This window comes from Miscanthus floridulus, chromosome 18, assembly GCF_019320115.1.
Source record: "Miscanthus floridulus cultivar M001 chromosome 18, ASM1932011v1, whole genome shotgun sequence".
NCBI classification, from domain to species: Eukaryota; Viridiplantae; Streptophyta; class Magnoliopsida; order Poales; family Poaceae; genus Miscanthus; species Miscanthus floridulus.
The window spans coordinates 105,256,423-105,273,062 of NC_089597.1; the positions used below are offsets into that span (position 1 = coordinate 105,256,423).

At 48.0% G+C, this 16,640-nt stretch overlaps 1 protein-coding gene across 2 annotated transcripts; it reads right to left on the reverse strand.

Annotated features, from left to right (window-relative positions):
- Nucleotides 1–11,760: 11,760 nt before the first annotated feature.
- Nucleotides 11,761–15,547, reverse strand: LOC136521646 (transcription factor MYB77-like). 2 transcript variants are annotated; one of them, XR_010775599.1, is made up of 3 exons: nucleotides 14,366–15,547; nucleotides 12,041–12,240; nucleotides 11,761–11,960 (listed from the first exon to the last, which is right to left on the reverse strand). XR_010775599.1 is itself a non-coding variant. In XM_066515400.1 (2 exons), the coding sequence occupies exon 1, from the start codon at nucleotides 15,326–15,328 to the stop codon at nucleotides 14,390–14,392; it is 939 nt and encodes a 312-aa protein (XP_066371497.1). In that variant the 5' UTR covers nucleotides 15,329–15,547; the 3' UTR covers nucleotides 13,682–14,099; nucleotides 14,366–14,389. The 2 variants fall into 2 exon arrangements, 1 of the variants encoding a protein (XP_066371497.1); XM_066515400.1 differs by lacking the exons at nucleotides 11,761–11,960; nucleotides 12,041–12,240 and adding an exon at nucleotides 13,682–14,099.
- Nucleotides 15,548–16,640: the final 1,093 nt, after the last annotated feature.

Below are 16,640 nucleotides of genomic sequence, written 5' to 3' on the forward strand. Positions count from 1 at the left end.
GTGGCGGGAATTGAAATGCGGCACTACCTTGGTTCACCAGCTCAACGGCGTGGTGGACGAGCTAGAGGGGGCTACGGCGGAGCTGTGGGTTAGCTAGAGGCGGTGATTTTGCGGTAGCGAGTGAGATAGGCGACGGCGCGTGCTCGGCGTCGATGGCGGAGGTGGTGCGGTCACGGCGGACGCTGCGCTGAGGCGAAGGCGGAGGCAAGGCGTGTGCGGGTGAGTGGAGAGGCAGCAGAGCATCCTCCACATTAAGCCGGCCAGCATGCAGCGCGGTCAGGGCAAGCCGAGAGCGTGGCGTCCACGCGGCGGCCACCCTTTGGCCTCGGTCGGCCATGACCGGCCGGATCAGAACGGCCATCAAGCCTGATGGAGCCGACTAACAGGCGATCTTTGATGGTACTTATCTCCTAATCGACTCGGCTAATTGCTAATCTAGTTGAACTACGTGATAGAGTTAGGTGAGTACTCCAATTAACTCAACATGAGCTCAAGCTAATTCACCATGGATTTCAATCTACAAGGCTCCAAAGTCCCCTTCATGAAATTAGAAAACAGCTCCAACACTTAGAAAATTTCTAAGTGCTAGAACAGCACTGATTTCTGGCTTGTGGGCCCTATTTGAGCATGTTCTACACATTTTCATGACTTGGCTCATAAACAAAGTTTGTTCCTTATAAAATTTGCTACAACTTTGCTTTAGGTTGCTCAGACATGCAAACACTCTAAGCTATACTTTTTAAACAGTCAAACCAAGGAGCTCTAGAGGTCAACAATAGTCAAACCATGACTTGGAAACTTAATTAGGCAAAATGATCAACATGAACATTGTTCCTAATGACATTCTAAGTATAACTAAGTTGCTTGAGAGGATAATTAGCCACACCACACATTGGTCACACCAAAATCAAGCATCACATGTATTGAAACAAGGAAAAATAAGTGACTTTGTTACTTCTGTTTCAAAACCATGTTTTATGTGTTTCATGAGTTTGTGGCATTGTCCTAGCTAACCATGTTTCACTAAAGTGAGGTGCACATGTTGCACTTGAGTGTTACACACTATTCATTTCCTAAAATAATCACACATAGAATATAACAATATGTTGCAATGTTTCAAAAGCATGTTTCATATAATTCTAAGCTCATGAATGGATGAATGATGCTCATGTTTATGAAATGCAAGTGCAAATGTGGAAGCCAAACACCTAGGGTGTTACATGTTGCGTCCGTGCTTTCATGCCTACACATGCACGTACGGTTTGTTGCATGCACCGATGCATCTCCGGTTAGCAATGCAATAGACGCATAGAGCCGAGCTCTGTATCGCCCCGCCATACTGCAGGAGCCGAGCTCTGTACTGTGTCGCTCGGACATGCTGTAGTTCCATTTGGTCAGGCAATTTTTTTATCTTAAGTATTTCTAGATTGTTTTAAGTGATTAAACAGCAAGTCAGTGTAAAAACTCTAGTGTTAGCCACATTTCTCAATATCCAACCTGGACAACATCCATGAGTTCTTTTCTGCCATCTCGTGTCTCAACCATCTGGAGTCCTTGTCAGTGCGACTCGATAAGAACATAGATGGTCTGTTTCCTTCTCTGGATGACACAATTGCTCGGCCGCCAAAGACCCTCAGTTATTGCTTTAAGCTGCATGGGCATATACGCATACTACCATCATGCAGCTGGATCAAGGAGTTTGTCAACGTCCAAAACTTGGACCTTGAGGTAACCTTACAGGAACAGCATGACATGCAGGTCATCCTGAATCATTTAGTATATCGTACCAATGGGCCCATGAAACGTCTCTGTATCAAGCCAGTATAGGCATTAATGATGAGCGGAGGTTCGCTGGGTTACAACTTGAGGTCCTTGAAATTGTTTGCACCATAAACTTATAGGCAACTATTGGAAATATATATAAATTTGGAAGATAAAATGTCGCAAACATGTCAATTCACTGCCGGCGATAAAGGAATTAGAAAGATTTAGAGGGGTCAAAAGAGCGTCATAATTCGGCCATGTTAAAGACTGATTTAGGTTTAGGTCCAAAAGCAAAGTTTGTTGTACTCATCTCAAACTACAACTTCTATTAAAAGTCAAACTTCATATCTAGAAAAGAAACTATAGTTTTACCCTGGTCAAAACAGAAACATGAAAAAAGGAGTTAGCTATTGATCCAACACTTAGAAGCATTTTTAGGCTAGTTCATGAACATAAACCCTAGATCATTTGTTATTTAAGTATTTCTAGACTGTTTTAAGTGATCAAACAACAAGTCACTGTAAAAAATCTAAAGTTAGCCATATTTCTCAATATCCAAGTCATGGTAAAAAATAAAATTTATCAATTTCCATAGCTCGACGCCGTAGTAATTGGCGCCGAGCTCGGCGCCAAGATCCACGGCGCCGAGCTCATGCCACGTTTGCGCCACCCAAGCAACCACGTCAACGACACGCAGAAAATTAAGCTCGACGCCGAGGTCAGGGTCTATTTTTTAAAAGGATATTGTTAGGGGCGTATTTGTGAAAATCTTTCAAAAAAAAGGGCTGAAAAACAAAAAATTTGGACCTATTGTCAACCATGAGGATCTTGGCCAAAAAAAAATCAGGTTTATTTGTTAGCTCCTCTGTTTCTTTTCAGCCTGGTTATCTTGTACAGTTCTAATGAATCAATAGAGCTTTCTAGTTCACTTTCAAGGGATAATTCTTTACTTTAGTTAGACTGCTGCCCAATTTTATTTTATAAGGGCATGAGACTAGATCATCCTGGGGCACTAATGTATTACAAAAAAATGCTTCACACCATCTTACTGAAAAAATTTAGCCTTGTACTATAGTAAATGAAAAGTGGAAGCGGACATCACCCATGGTTTGAGTTAATTCTATTTCACTTTCACTCTCCTTTTTTATTGCATACAGCCTCATGTATAGTGTGTAGTTGTTTGTCATATGGTGAAATGCACTCTTAACACGCTCTTATTTTTGAACTAATGTGGGTTGTCCTAAACGTCTTATATCTAAAAATGGAGTGAGTATCTATCTTTCAAATTCAAAACATATAAGCTGACCGAAGATATTCTGTAGTTTTCAACAGGAAGCCATGGATATAAATAAAAGGTCATGCTCAGGTGACTGGATTCCTTTCTGCGATCCATAGCAGAGATGCTTTCCGTTGTGCTTCTTAACAGTAAACTTATTGTTTTATCCCTCGACAGGGACAAGGTCTTCAGATGCTTCTGGCAAGCGAATGGTGCACAATCTGCCTGATCTGCACAGTCCATCTTCAGGTGTATTTTTGAAACAATACACTTCTAGTTCCCATCTTCATCTGTGCACTGAGTCTATTGCTGCAGTGTGTATATGAATGAACTGAATCATTTGCAAATTTAGTACAGTTGTTTTGAGAAGCAAGAAAGGGGTCAATTAAGAGTGTTTGTACTGCCACCGTTAACTTTGCTGCTGTTATATGAGAAGATCTGTGTAGTGGAAACTGGTAGGATATGCCATGTTTGTGATGAAATTTAATCTGGTACTGCATTAGCTGCAGTTTGCGTTTTACTATCGGGAAATCTAAAACTTGCTCGAGTGTTTTGGAGCTTGCCAAAACTCAGTTTTTCGTGCATGCCAGTTGATGCTGTGATAAATTAGGGTTCAGGGTGTTGGATTAGGTTGTCACCAGGGCTCTGATGAAATCCATCGAGCTCTTAGATGAAATTTAGGTTTTTCATCCCTTGGAAATAAATCCGATGCGGCGGCAGTGACACACAGGGGGTGGAAATTTTGGACTGGTGGCATAGAACGGAAGAGAACATTTTTGGTGGAAAGGAATCAAGGATTTTGATAAGATTCAATGGTATAAAGGGAATTACCTCTCTTGGCCTCATGACAAACATAAAAAAATTCAAAGTTTACCCTATGTTAACCTGCCACAATCGGACCTCTAGTGATGCACTATGTTTTTTTATGGAGAAATATAAAATTAAAGTATAACAGTGACCTCCTCCACATTGCATCTATGTTTTTTTATTATTTCTATTTATGAATATATACTTCCTCTCTTGCTAAAACCAAGGATCTGGTATGATTGCAGCTAATCGAGTTTGGGAGGTTGACAAGATGTGGCACGCTAGGGAGGAAGGAATTGAGGTGGATGTTTTTAAGATGAATTTCAGATCTATTAATCGAGTTTGGGAGGTTGACAAGATGTGGCACGATAGGGAGGAAGGAATTGAGGTGGATATTTTTAAGGTGAATTTCAGATCTATTAATCAGCATGTGCAGATGTACGAGTAAAGGGAGGAAGGGAACACCGAGTTCAGAGTCGGCAGAAGCCACTAATAAAGATCCGAGTCCTCAGACGATGAAGATGAATCAACTACCCCTGAGCACAGGAACGGGGAAGAAACTAAGAATGATGGGATGGGCACATAGTTCATGGCTGCCGAAGTAGGTGAAGCATAGCTCATGGCTGCTCTGCTGATGTAGGAGAAGCATAGTTCATGACTGCCAAGGTTGGAGAACAATGGATGCTTGATGAATAAAGAATGCGTGCAGAAAAAGGTTCTCTTTTTGCGTTTAACTGAGGCTATGTTCCTCAGTCCTCACTTGACTGAGAGACTTGTATAGTTGTATTATTCCAAAGACCCGACAATATGCAATAAAAAAAAGAATTCATGTTCAGTTTATTTATTGGCTATGCTCTGTTTGTTCGGCTGATAAGTCATGGCTGGAAGTACTGTTGGCTGATTTGTTGTAAGAGAAAAATACTGTTTGTTGGCTGAAAAAGTACGGCTTATAAGGCAAGCGAACAGGGCGTATAGCTGTCGACTTTCACAATGTTTTCAAGTTTTGACATTGCCACTGTCAGGGTGCGTTGCCGAAGATGTCGAGACATGTTTTTCCTTCTATACTGTTCTTTCCATCATTCTTGATATTTTTCTCTCTCTTGTTCTGCTTTGCACACAACAACAATGGTACCACAGGACAGATGTACATGTTGGATTTCTGTTGATTTGATCACCTTGAAGGGTACTGTGGCCACCCAATGGATATGACAATACCAGTTCAAAAGTAAGAAAAAAAACACTTTAATTCCACGAATTTGAGTTTTGTGAACTGTTTTCCTCGGCATCAATGGCGAAGCTGGACGAGGAGTCAGAGGAGTTGCACCAGAAGTTCCTGGAGAAGGACATCATCGACCTGCTGACCTTTGCGCGGAAGTTCAAGAAGCTCCGCGCGTCTTACCACAAGCAGGCGCTGCTCCATCTCGCCGGCCAGACATCACTCCGCTGATATCCGGCCAGACATTGTTGCCAACTTTGTATATACCTGCTCTCTCATTCTTGTTCTACACTCTGCTTGGCCCTGTTCTCTGAATGCAGCTTCTTCTTGTAGTTGTATGAGGGGCTTGCCAAAGATCAACCGGAGATCGCATGTATATATGTCTTGCAAAACGTCTTACCTTTGGCTGTCCTGGTGTTTACCTGCCGAGTGACCAAAGTTGGATTCATTTGCGGTAATCAAACCGTTGCCTAATAATTTTTTTATCATAAAAAATTCTTATGCTCAATGGTTAGTGGATACATGTCAGTTCATTGTTCTGACCAAAGCCTTGGATACTATTAAAAAGGTTTTGCAGATCACCAATATGGCAATATGGTAGTTGAGAAAAGAGGGAGCTATTGCGGCAGGTTCATCATCCCCTCTATTTGAGGGTAGTTGTGACAGCAAAAAAAAATGGTGGTCACTATTAAAAAGGATGGAAATGGAGATCTCTATCGGAGCAAGAGAAAAACATCTAACTCTGTCAATGGTAGACTTTCTTGAGAAAAGAAGAGAGGATCCGCTAAACCTGAGAACATAGTTTGCCACCACCACTGCCAGTGACGAATGGCCAAATAAATCCTTGGCCGAAACTGGCTGCTTGAGCAGCAGCCTGCGCTCTGCAGCAAGGCAGCCTGCTAGTCAAAAAAAAAATCGTGGAGGCATCAGGTGAGATTTTTTTTTAAAAATTTTAACATTTTTGCAAACTAATTTTAAATCTAACACGGTCGGTTTTTTTTTTAAACTAACACTTTTGGCTACGCCTATTGCCCTGGCGCGGCCAAATGCCTGTGCCGCGCCATGCATGGTGGCACGACAGATGGCTGACGTGGCGGCGACCGGAATCGCTGACCGCTGACGGAGCAGGGCCTGCCGCGCCACCGATCTTGGCGCGGCACTGCCGCGCCCTGATCCGTGGCGCAGCAGAGCCGAATAAAACCCCCGCCGCGGCCCGCATGCGCCAGTGGCCGAGCAGCCGCCATTGCCCGAGCAGCGCAGCAAGGCCACCGTGCCCGCGCCAATCCGCCGCCGAGCACGCCGGCCACCACGGCCGCGTCCGCCCGCGCCAGCCAGCCCGCCGCCGAGCACGGCACGGCCGCCGGCCGCCGAGCCCGCACGCCGGCGCGCCACCCCCTCTGGCCACGCACGGCGGCTGCCCGCCGAGGACTGCGCCTGCGCCTTCTGGCCCGGTCTAGCGCGCTGCAGCAAGGTACTCCCCTAATAAAGTTAGTAAAATTATTAAAGTATAATTAGTAAAGTTAGTTAGTTTAGTTTTTTTTGTGAATCGTTAGTTAGTTTAGTTAGTATAGGTAATATAGTAAGTTAATATAGTTAGTACAGTTATTGAGTCTAGTTATACATTGGATTTAGTCTAATTAGTTGTTGTAGTTAGCCTTGTATAGATGTTAATATTAGATTAGTTAGTATAGTTATAGTTAGAATATGTATTAATATTACTATGGACATTACGTACGACGATTTCGACGATTTGATGAAGTTTCTTGAAATGCTTTTGCAGATGGATTGTTGTGTTAAAGTTTTGTATGGAGGAATTGTTAGGAGAGAAGATTGTATGTTTGAGGATATGGAAGAAGAATTGGAATGGTTTGATGAACCTCCTAGCTTCAACGACCTTTGTGTCCGTTTGAATGCAAAGTTTGGCGGTGATTTCACACTGAAGGGGAGGTTTGATACTAGGAAGACTAGGGCACACTATATCCTCATGCCCTTGCGCGACCCTACTCACTGGTCCCGCTACACTAGGGTTCTCCAAGGTTCCAATGTGCCCATGGCTAAGGTGGTGGTGGAGAATGGGTACAGAATGCAGGGTGTTCAGGACGGCCCGTCCATTGACGGTGTTGGAGGCAATGAGCAAGAATTGGGGGTCGAAGGGGAAGCAACTCAGGGTAATATGGATTTGGATGGTCAGTTGACGCAGGAGCAGTTTCATTCAACTGCAGTAGGTTGTATAAGTAATGACTTCGATGTGAATGATTTCGAACGGGAAGAGGGGGAGGAGGACAGGATCGGTGATGTAGTTAGCAGTGATTCAGACGTTTCTGATGATGACCAAGAAGGTACAAATGTTATGCCAACACCGGCTGATGCCATACCAGTACCGGTTCATACTATGCCATTACCAGTACCAATGAGGTTTTGCATGGTATCCAGGCTCAGGGTAGACTAGTCATAGATTTAGCTGCAGATGATACCCCCTATGATTCATGGGCTAGAATTAGCGAAGCGCAGCAGTATGTTCCACCACCACCTTACACAACGACTGAGCTTGAGCAACTAAGGTCCAAGAACGTACCTTTTATGGGCGTTCCGAACTATAGGGATGTCAGCATGACGTATATGGCAGTTTGTGACACCTGTCTCCAGATATGTAGGAATTCATTGTATAACCATGAGAAAGAAACCCTTAGGAAGGGGATGATATTCAACACAATGTCAGAGATAAAACTCTTCCTTCAGGACTATGCTGTGTACCACCATAGGTCATACACCGTCACTCATTCGGACCAGGAGTTGAGGTACCACATGATATGCAAAAACGGTTGTATGTAGAGGTTAAATGCATGAAAGAGACAGAGTGATGGCAAGTGGAAGATAACTAAAGTTGTCGAACCCCACACTTGCCTAGACAATAGGGGGAAGGAAAATCATCAGTAGCTCACTGCATGTTACCTTGCCTGTCATATATTGGGGCTCGTTGATGATAATAACGACATCTCGGTGTCTTCTTTACAATAGTCCATATCTAGATTCGTTAGGTACGATGTGACGTACGAAAAGGCTTGACGTGCTAAGCAAATTGCTCTGGCGATTCGATGGGGTACTTAGGAGGAAGCGTACAACAGGGTGCCCCGCATCTTATGTGCAATGCATTACTACAATCCTGGCATGAAATGGTTTGTGGACACCGGAGGGATGTTTTTTCGGGACCCATTGAGGCATGTCCTCTATCGTGTGTTCTGGTCGTTCGCGCAAACGGAACATGCATTCCAGTTTTGTCGTCTAGTCGTACTTGTTGATGGCAATTTCCTAACAGGAAAGTACAGGGGCACCTTGATGATGGCTGCTACTGTTGATACTGAGGACCAGATAGTACTCATGGCTTTTGCTTTGGTAGAGGGAGAGAACAATGAATCGTGGTCATGGTTCATGCGGCTTCTACGTGTGCAAGTGCTTGGCCCAACTCATACTATATGTTTGATCTCGGATCATCACGTAGGGCTTCTTAATGCTGCAGCTGAGCATATAGATGGGTTCCCGCTTCTAGTACATAGATGGTGCATGAGACACTTTGCCGCTAATTTCTGGCGGCGTCAACGGAAGCAGGAGGTATGTGATAAGGTAAAGGCTCTATGTTGTGTACGTACAGAGCACCAGTTCAAGGAGACAAAGAGAGAACTAGACAAGATGGTAAATGCAGTGGGAAAGGCCTGGTTAGAGGCGCAGATGGAACAGAAGGCTCAGTGGGCGTTACCATATGACGAGGGGGGTTTCAGGTATGGTATCATGACCACTAACCCCTCGGAAGTCCTTCAACCGTGTATTCACCGGAGTTCGATCGTTGCCTGCGTCTAGAATTGTTGAGTTCTTGTTTTATAAGTGCAACGAATATTTTGTGAAGAGGTGGGAACTTGCGCAGAGAAATATAGCTGAGCAGGGACGTTTTGGAAAGGCCAGAGCTGAACATTTAATGGAGCCCGAGGAATTGGCCAAGTAGCACACCGTCGAGCCATATGGACCCCGCCGCCATATCTTTAGTGTACGGGGCAAGGGTGGCACAAGCTTGGGCGGCGAACATTATGGTGGACGAAACTACCGAGTTGATCTTGAAAAGGTAGAGTGCAGTTGCAACGTCCCTCAGATCATGCATGCCCCTTGCTCTCATATGATCACGGCCTGCAGGGTTCGCGGGTACAACTATGAGGATCTGCCATATATGTCACCCTTGTATCTTCGTTCGAACACCGTTAGTATTTTGGAGATGAGCTTCGAGCCATACCTTAACCCGACACAGTGGCCACCTTATAATGGTTATGACTATGTGCCGCATCCGGATCTAATGAAGGTAGGGAAGGGTAGGAGGAAGAAGAAGCGACTCAAGGGGAACATGGACGCTATGGGAGGGTACGACAAAGACATGTACGGCGGGGGAGACTTCAACGAGACCCGTGGCAGGAATCTTTGCTCCGTTTGCAAACAATCTTGTCACAAGGCTAGCCGGTATAGAAGACGAGGGCAGCAGGTGATTTCGTATTGTGTTCATACTGCATAACAAGTAGTTCAAATTTTGCAATGCTACATAATGTTAATCTGAATATAGTTAATTTGAATACTCTAACCCTTTTTTATCAATTTATAACAGGATGGCTCCTCCCATGCCGCACCAGCTGTACCCCTTCTTGAGGTGGAGTACGACGACCCCCTTCTTCCACCGGACGACGAGGTTTCCAAGAGGCGTTCGAGGGATCCTTACATTCTTGGGATTTAGTTCATTACGTCGAACTTATGTCGAACGAATATTGTCGTCGAAAACTTGCAGACTCATAAACCAATAAAAATATTATGTGGCAACTTGTCGTCCATTTATTTGCTTCATGTTCGTTTCAACTTGCGCACGGTCGCGGCACCACTTGTAGTTTTGTACAGCACCGACAACAACTCAATTGAAGCTGGATGTTGTCTGTCCGTGTCACTACCGCGCCGTCGTCTATGGCGTGGCACTGACACGTCATTTAGTATGGCGCGGCACTGACACGTCGTGGACTCTGGCGCGGCAGAACCTAGGCTATGGCGCGACCGACCCAGTGGGCTACGACGCTGTATTCGAGATAATTTCACCCGATTACGTTCATTTTAGAAATGTTGAACGCAAGATACAAACAGATGTGATCACTTAAGATCGATCATGGGTAATCCGAGTACATGACACATGGGTACAATACATCAGTAGTTCAAATGGAATATAAGACAACACAATGGAATTTCTACTACATAGCTACATTGATCATTAATAAAGCATGGAACTAACAGTCGGCGCAATTAAAAACCCTCAGTCAGAAACATATTGAGTAAGTAACTCGTCGTGCGAGTACCAATCCTCAACCACAACCCTGTTGCTGTGGCTAGGCTCACCTACATTGCCTTGATCTACCTTTCGCCTGTAGTAAGCGGCCTTCGCTTCATCTGCGGCCTCTGCGCCCTAAGTGAAGAACACGTCGTCATCCTCCTCCGCCTGCAAGCCCGTCTCTGCTAGAGCGATGAGCTCGCTCAGTCTGTCAGTGTCGTCCTCAGCCTCCTCCGCCTGCAAGCCCGCCTCTGCTAGAGCGATGAGCTCGCTCAGTCTACCAATATCGTCTTCAGCCTCATCTACCTGTAAGCCCGTATTTGCTAGAGCGATGAGCTCGCTCAGTCTGTCAGTGTCGTCCTCATCCTCGTCCCCCTCATCAGACAACACAATCGGTGATTCAACGGTGCGACCAGCTCGCTTTCTGTGTTCATTTAACTTCTTTTCCTCGTACCTTGCATGAGCCACCTCTGCAACATGGTCCTCGCTGCATCCAATCCCTTCATGTATAAAATGCAATCAGTTAGCAACGCGACTATATTATATTTAAAATCAGGCAACGAAAAAAAAGGCTTCAAAGTACTAACTGGCACATAATAAAACAACATGCTCGTTCAAGACCTGCATCTGTACTCTTGTCTCCTCCCTTGCATCCTTTCTTGCCCTCTCCTCCTCTAATGTCATCCGTCTCTCCAATCCCCATTTGACAAGTCCAACATCGATCGGGTTACAAATACCGCGATGTCTAGCAAACTCACGCATCTTGTCTTTGTGATGTTTAACAAAAAGGTTGACGTAGTCAGGTCCATATCCCCTCTTTCGTGCAATTACTTGCTTCCCCTTCAGTTCATCCAAGAACTTAGCTTGACCATTATAACATTCCCATCTATATTTCCTAGTGCTCTGTTCAAACGATAAATTATATCATATATGTCTTAGCAAAAGAAATAAAATACGATTTTATAGTTACCACAAAAATAACCAACCTTATCATAGTCAATCATATGGCCGCAATAATGGCATATTCCAAGCTTCGAAGGTCTGGACTAGACCGTAGTTGGATTTAACACCACATTCGCACTTGACTGACGGTGTTTTGTAAATTAATCTTTCTTTCTTCTTTTGCTTTGCTTTTGGAGGTTCTTCGGGCCATTTGTTCTTAGGACCATACAACCACTCCTTGAAACGACACTTCGCCATTGAATACACCTAAATAACGTGACATTAGTACATGACACATATAGCTCAACATTTCAACACATACACTTTGCACTTACTTTATGCTTGTTTGGACACACAAACTTCAACGTATTGTAAGGGTTTATCAAGACTCGGTCTCCGCAATGGCACAGAGGAGGTTCCTCGAGTCGTCTAACTGTGGCTAAGTGCTTCTCCTTAGCCGTCATTGGAGGGGGGTTAGGGGGAGGTGGAACCCACCGCTCGAAGTGCTCTCGTGGACGTCTCCCTCTCCACCAATCATCGAAAAGGAGGTACCTGGGGTCAAACTTGTCTGCACCGTCAATCCACTGAAAGAAAAAGCACCTCTCATGGTCCTACACAACAAAAAATCATAAAATATTAGTAACCTAGTAATACAAATGAAGAAGAAAAATATACAGAAACAATTACTTACATTAAAATGACTGCACGTGTAGAAGCAACGAGCCGCTGTGTCCGGATGTCTCGATTGAAACACGTCGGCCGGACAACCACAGTCACAGTTAGGGACAGAGAGTTCAGGAGGGACGGGGCATCTTTGCTAGACTCGTCGGGGTACAATTCTCTAGGACGACCCCGTTTGCGCCATAACTGCTCCCGAAACATGTCTTCCATCTAATAAAACAGTTCAAATTAAACATTAATCAAAACAACGCAAATTAATGTAAAATATAATCATCATTCATAATTTTCCTCCTAAACTTATCTTCCATTCATAATATACTATCCAACATTCAAACGAAAATAAAATGAGCGTCGTTACCTTGCACGAGGACGAGGAGGGAGGGAGGCAGTCGGGGAATAGAAGGGAAGGGAGGGAGGGAGGGAGGCGGCAATGGAGGGCCGGGTGGGGGCCGGGTTGCCGGCGTTCGTGGCATGGCAGCCGGCGTGCTCGACGGCGGGCTGGCGCGGGCGGATGCGGGCGCGGCAGCCAGGCGGCCTTGCTGCTCGGGCAGCGGGACTGACGATGGGGGTTTTATTCGGCTCTGTCGTGCCATGGATCAGGGCACGGCAGTGCCGCGCCAAGATCAGTGGCGCGGCAGGCCCTGCTCCATCAGCGGTCAGCGATTCCGGTCGCCGCCACATCAGTCATCTGCCGCGCCACCATACATGGCGCGGCACAGGTATTTGACCGCGTCAGGGCAATAGACGCGGTCAAAAGTGTTAGTTTTAAAAAAAAAACGAGCATATTAGATTTAAAATTAGTTTCTAAAAAGTGTTAAAATTAAAAAAAAATCTCAGGTGAGAAGACACGACACGAGCAACCAGAATCTCACCCCCTCACGTTCCTAAGCTAACGGTAGGCCTAACTCCCTTGTCCATTTCTGACCTGCCGACAAGCGAAGCAAAGCAAAGCAAAACCCAGCCCAACCCGACGCTTTCTTTCGGCATGGCTCCACGCGACCTTTTCCGCGCACGACAGAACCAGAGGCGGCGGCGGCGTCCCGCTCATTTGCCGGTGAGCGATCACCATCGATCCATCCTGCTCGACGTCTCCTATCGCCAGTGAGAGCTGTTAAATCGAGCTCAGCACGAAGATGCCGCCGCAAGAAAGTACGATTGTCCTGGCGCCGGATTTGGACGAGGCCCTCGTTTAGTTGAGGCCAAAATTGGCGCCGCCGTAGCGCCTGTAGCTACAGTAGCTACTGTAGCTTTTCGTTTGTATTCGGTAATAATTGTCCAAACGTTGACTAATTAGGCTTAAAATGTTCGTCTCGCAAAGTACAACCAAACTGTGCAATTAGTTTTTGATTTCGTCAACATTTAGTACTCCATGCATGTACCGTAAGTTTGATGTGACGGAGAATCTTCTTTTTGCATAGTGCCAAAGTTTACATTTTGGGCCGCGTTTAGTTGGTGCCCAGATTCGGCGCCGCCGGACTGTCAGGCACTGTAGCGATACTGTTGGATACTGTAGTATTTTGTTTGTATTTGGTAATAATTGTCCGATCGTTGACTAATTAGGCTCAAAACGTTCGTCTCGCAAGGTACAACCAAACTGTGTAATTAGTTCTTGATTTCGTCAACATTTAGTACTCCATACATGTACCGCAAATTTGATGTGACGGGGAATCTTCTTTTTGCATAGTGCCAAATTCTGGAAAATATGGGAACTAAACATGGCCTTGGTGGAACTAAACAGGCCCGAGGTGGAGGGAGGAGGGGTTGCGGTGCAAGTGCATCTTCTCCTTCCCGTTCTGCTGCCAAGATGTGTCACGCCCACGCGACAGCAACTCGACGCCAAAATGCGTTGGTGCTGCGACGCGGTGTGTGTAGGGTAAAGCTGGCCGAGAGACCATGTGTTCGATCGTCAACTTGCGAGATCTGCTGGATTCGTTGCAGTTGGAGGCGCCAGATTTGCACTGACTGCATTATTTCCTTCCCTGCAGTACCCGCAGTACCCAACCGTGTGCTCTCCCCATCGACACGTTCAAACGGCAACGTTTCCTTTCGAACGATTCGGCAGAGCACAACTGCAGAACGACAAGGTTTTTTTTAGCAGAAATGGCGAGAGTTCAGATTGTGCGCGATCCTGTTCGTTCCGTTTCGTTTCTTTCCTGTACAGGGAGAGGCAGCGCCTTACATTCCATCTCTCATTTTTCAGTTGCGGACTCTGACTGCTGTTTCGGTTTCACAGAGGTTCGTCGAGAAAATAGAAATTTTAAAAAAGGAAAGAAACTTGCTACTATTAAGAACAGGTTGCGTTCGTCCTAGATTGATTGATGATTTGGGAGCGCACCGGAGCATCGATGCGAGCGCGGGGCTACTGCATCCGGCCGACTCGCTCGGCGGCGGCGCGCATGACGCCCTCCACCAGCTGCGGCATGCAGAGGTCGGCGCCGCCCGCGGCGCCGCACCCGGCGCGCACGCCCACGCTCGCCATGTACCGCTGCACCTCCGTACGGATCAGCTCCTGCATCGCCGCCATGAACTCGGGGCTGAACGGGTACGCCGAGGGCGCGGGTGGTGCCGCCGCCGCCGCCGCCGGAGGAGGCGGCGGGGAGGGCGAGGGCGGCGACGCCGGGAGCTCCTGGAACTGGCTGTGGGCGCGGTCGTGGTGGAACCGCTGGTGGTCCGTGCCCGGGAGCGAGAGGCTGAGGGAGGTGAGCGGGTCGTCGTCCACCCGCGGACGGCTCATCGCGCAGTCCGCCGGCTCGAACCCGCCGGACCGCGCCACCGGGCGGTAAATCTGCCCGGACCCGGAGCCGTGGCTGAGGTCGCTACGGTCGGACCTCGAACCCGACCCCGACCCGGACCCCGACGAACTGTCGGGCGAGAGGCTGACGCGCTTGCTCGGGCGCGCCGCCTCGATCTCGGAGGCGGCGGCGTCAGCGGAGACCACTCCCGACCCGGACACGGCGGCGGCGAGCTTGCGCTTGAGGGAGCAGTTCCAGTGGTTCTTGACGGCGTTGTCGGTGCGGCCGGGGAGGAGGCGCGCGATGGCGGCCCAGCGGTTGCCGAGCCGCGCGTGGGCGCGGACGATGGCGGCGTCCTCCTCGGGCGTGAAGGGCCGGCGCTCCACCTGCGGCGACAGCTGGTTGCACCACCGCAGGCGGCACGACTTGCCCGACCGCCCCGGGATCTCGCGCCCGATCGCCGTCCAGTTGCGCGCGCCGTGCCGCTCCACCAGCCGCCGCAGCGCGTCGTCCTCCTCGGGGCTCCACGGGCCCCTGATCCTGTCGCACTCCGCCTCGGCGCCCATCTCCGGTAGTCCGGGTCCGATCCGATCACCCGCCCCGACGGACGGACGAAGAAGACAAAAACACGACGACTTGTCGCGGACGACGGACGAGTGGTTGGTTGGTTAGCGGCGGAGCAAAAAGGCGTTTGGTTCCTTGCGGTTTCTGTCTCGCGAGTCGCGAGCAGTGGTAGTGGAGGCGGTGGTGGTAGTGGAGAAGACGAGACGAGACGGAAGGGAGGTGAAGGAGTTTCGTTGGAGCAATAGTGACGGGGGAGCGGCGGGTATTTATAGCGGCGCGGCGGCCGGTGACCTGACCGGCAATACAGCTGGCCTATGGACGAAAACGGATAACTGATACGGAAGTATTACATTTATTTTTTATATTTTAGATCCTGATTTGAATACGGATGATTTGAGCATTCAGATACGGATATGATACTGGATATTGAATATCTGAACTCAATATGGACAGATCTAAACCATTTTAAACGAATTTGATCTCGAATACGATTAAAAAAAATCTGAAAATATCCGTACATTTTTCCTGGCACCCAACGCACGCGTCGCGAGCCCCTGAGCGGCCGTACCCGCCCGCCCTTGTCGTTTTCTCCAGCCGTATGGCATGTGGGGGCCGAGTGTCCGTGGGCCCGCGGTCAGTGAGGGTTCGGCGGTTTGGCCCCCCCGGTGGTGGTTCTGGGGGTTCGTTCGCCTCGGTGGATTCAAAATTTGAACCGTGTCTCCTACTCTCTCTCTCGTAGGAGTACGTGGGGGAGTGGGAAACGGCCGGTTGGCTGGTGGTGCCGTTGCGACTTGCGGGGTCGTGATGGGTAACGGCCAACGGACGGGTTGGGACTGGAAGTGGAAGGTGAAATGGAACAGCGAGCCCGGTAATTCCGGTAATCTAACGGCGTCTGCTCATCGACTGGGATCGCTTTCCAGTTGCTCACTCCACTCGCGCACAGTACTCTACCGATGCGTGCACGGAGCCAGCTGTTTCTCTCGGACGCCATAAAATTCGTGGCGACCATCGATCAAGCTTTGCCGTTTCGTCGTTTTGTGGCACACCACGACAAGGCGTGGAAGAAGAAGTACTAGTGGTGGAGTGGACTGGAAACTACCCGGGGGAGTGGAAAGCCGCGCCGTGGAGTCGTGGCGGTAGTACGTGCCGTGCCCAACCAGAACAGGCACGGGACGCAACGCATGATGGGTGGAGGAAGGGGCAAGCAGCGGCGGTGACGCGACCCGTGCCCACCCGCCCGCCGCCCGATGCGTTGCGCGCTGCCTTTGCCTGTGCTTATCCGTCCACGGTCCACGGATCCACCCAGCCGCACCC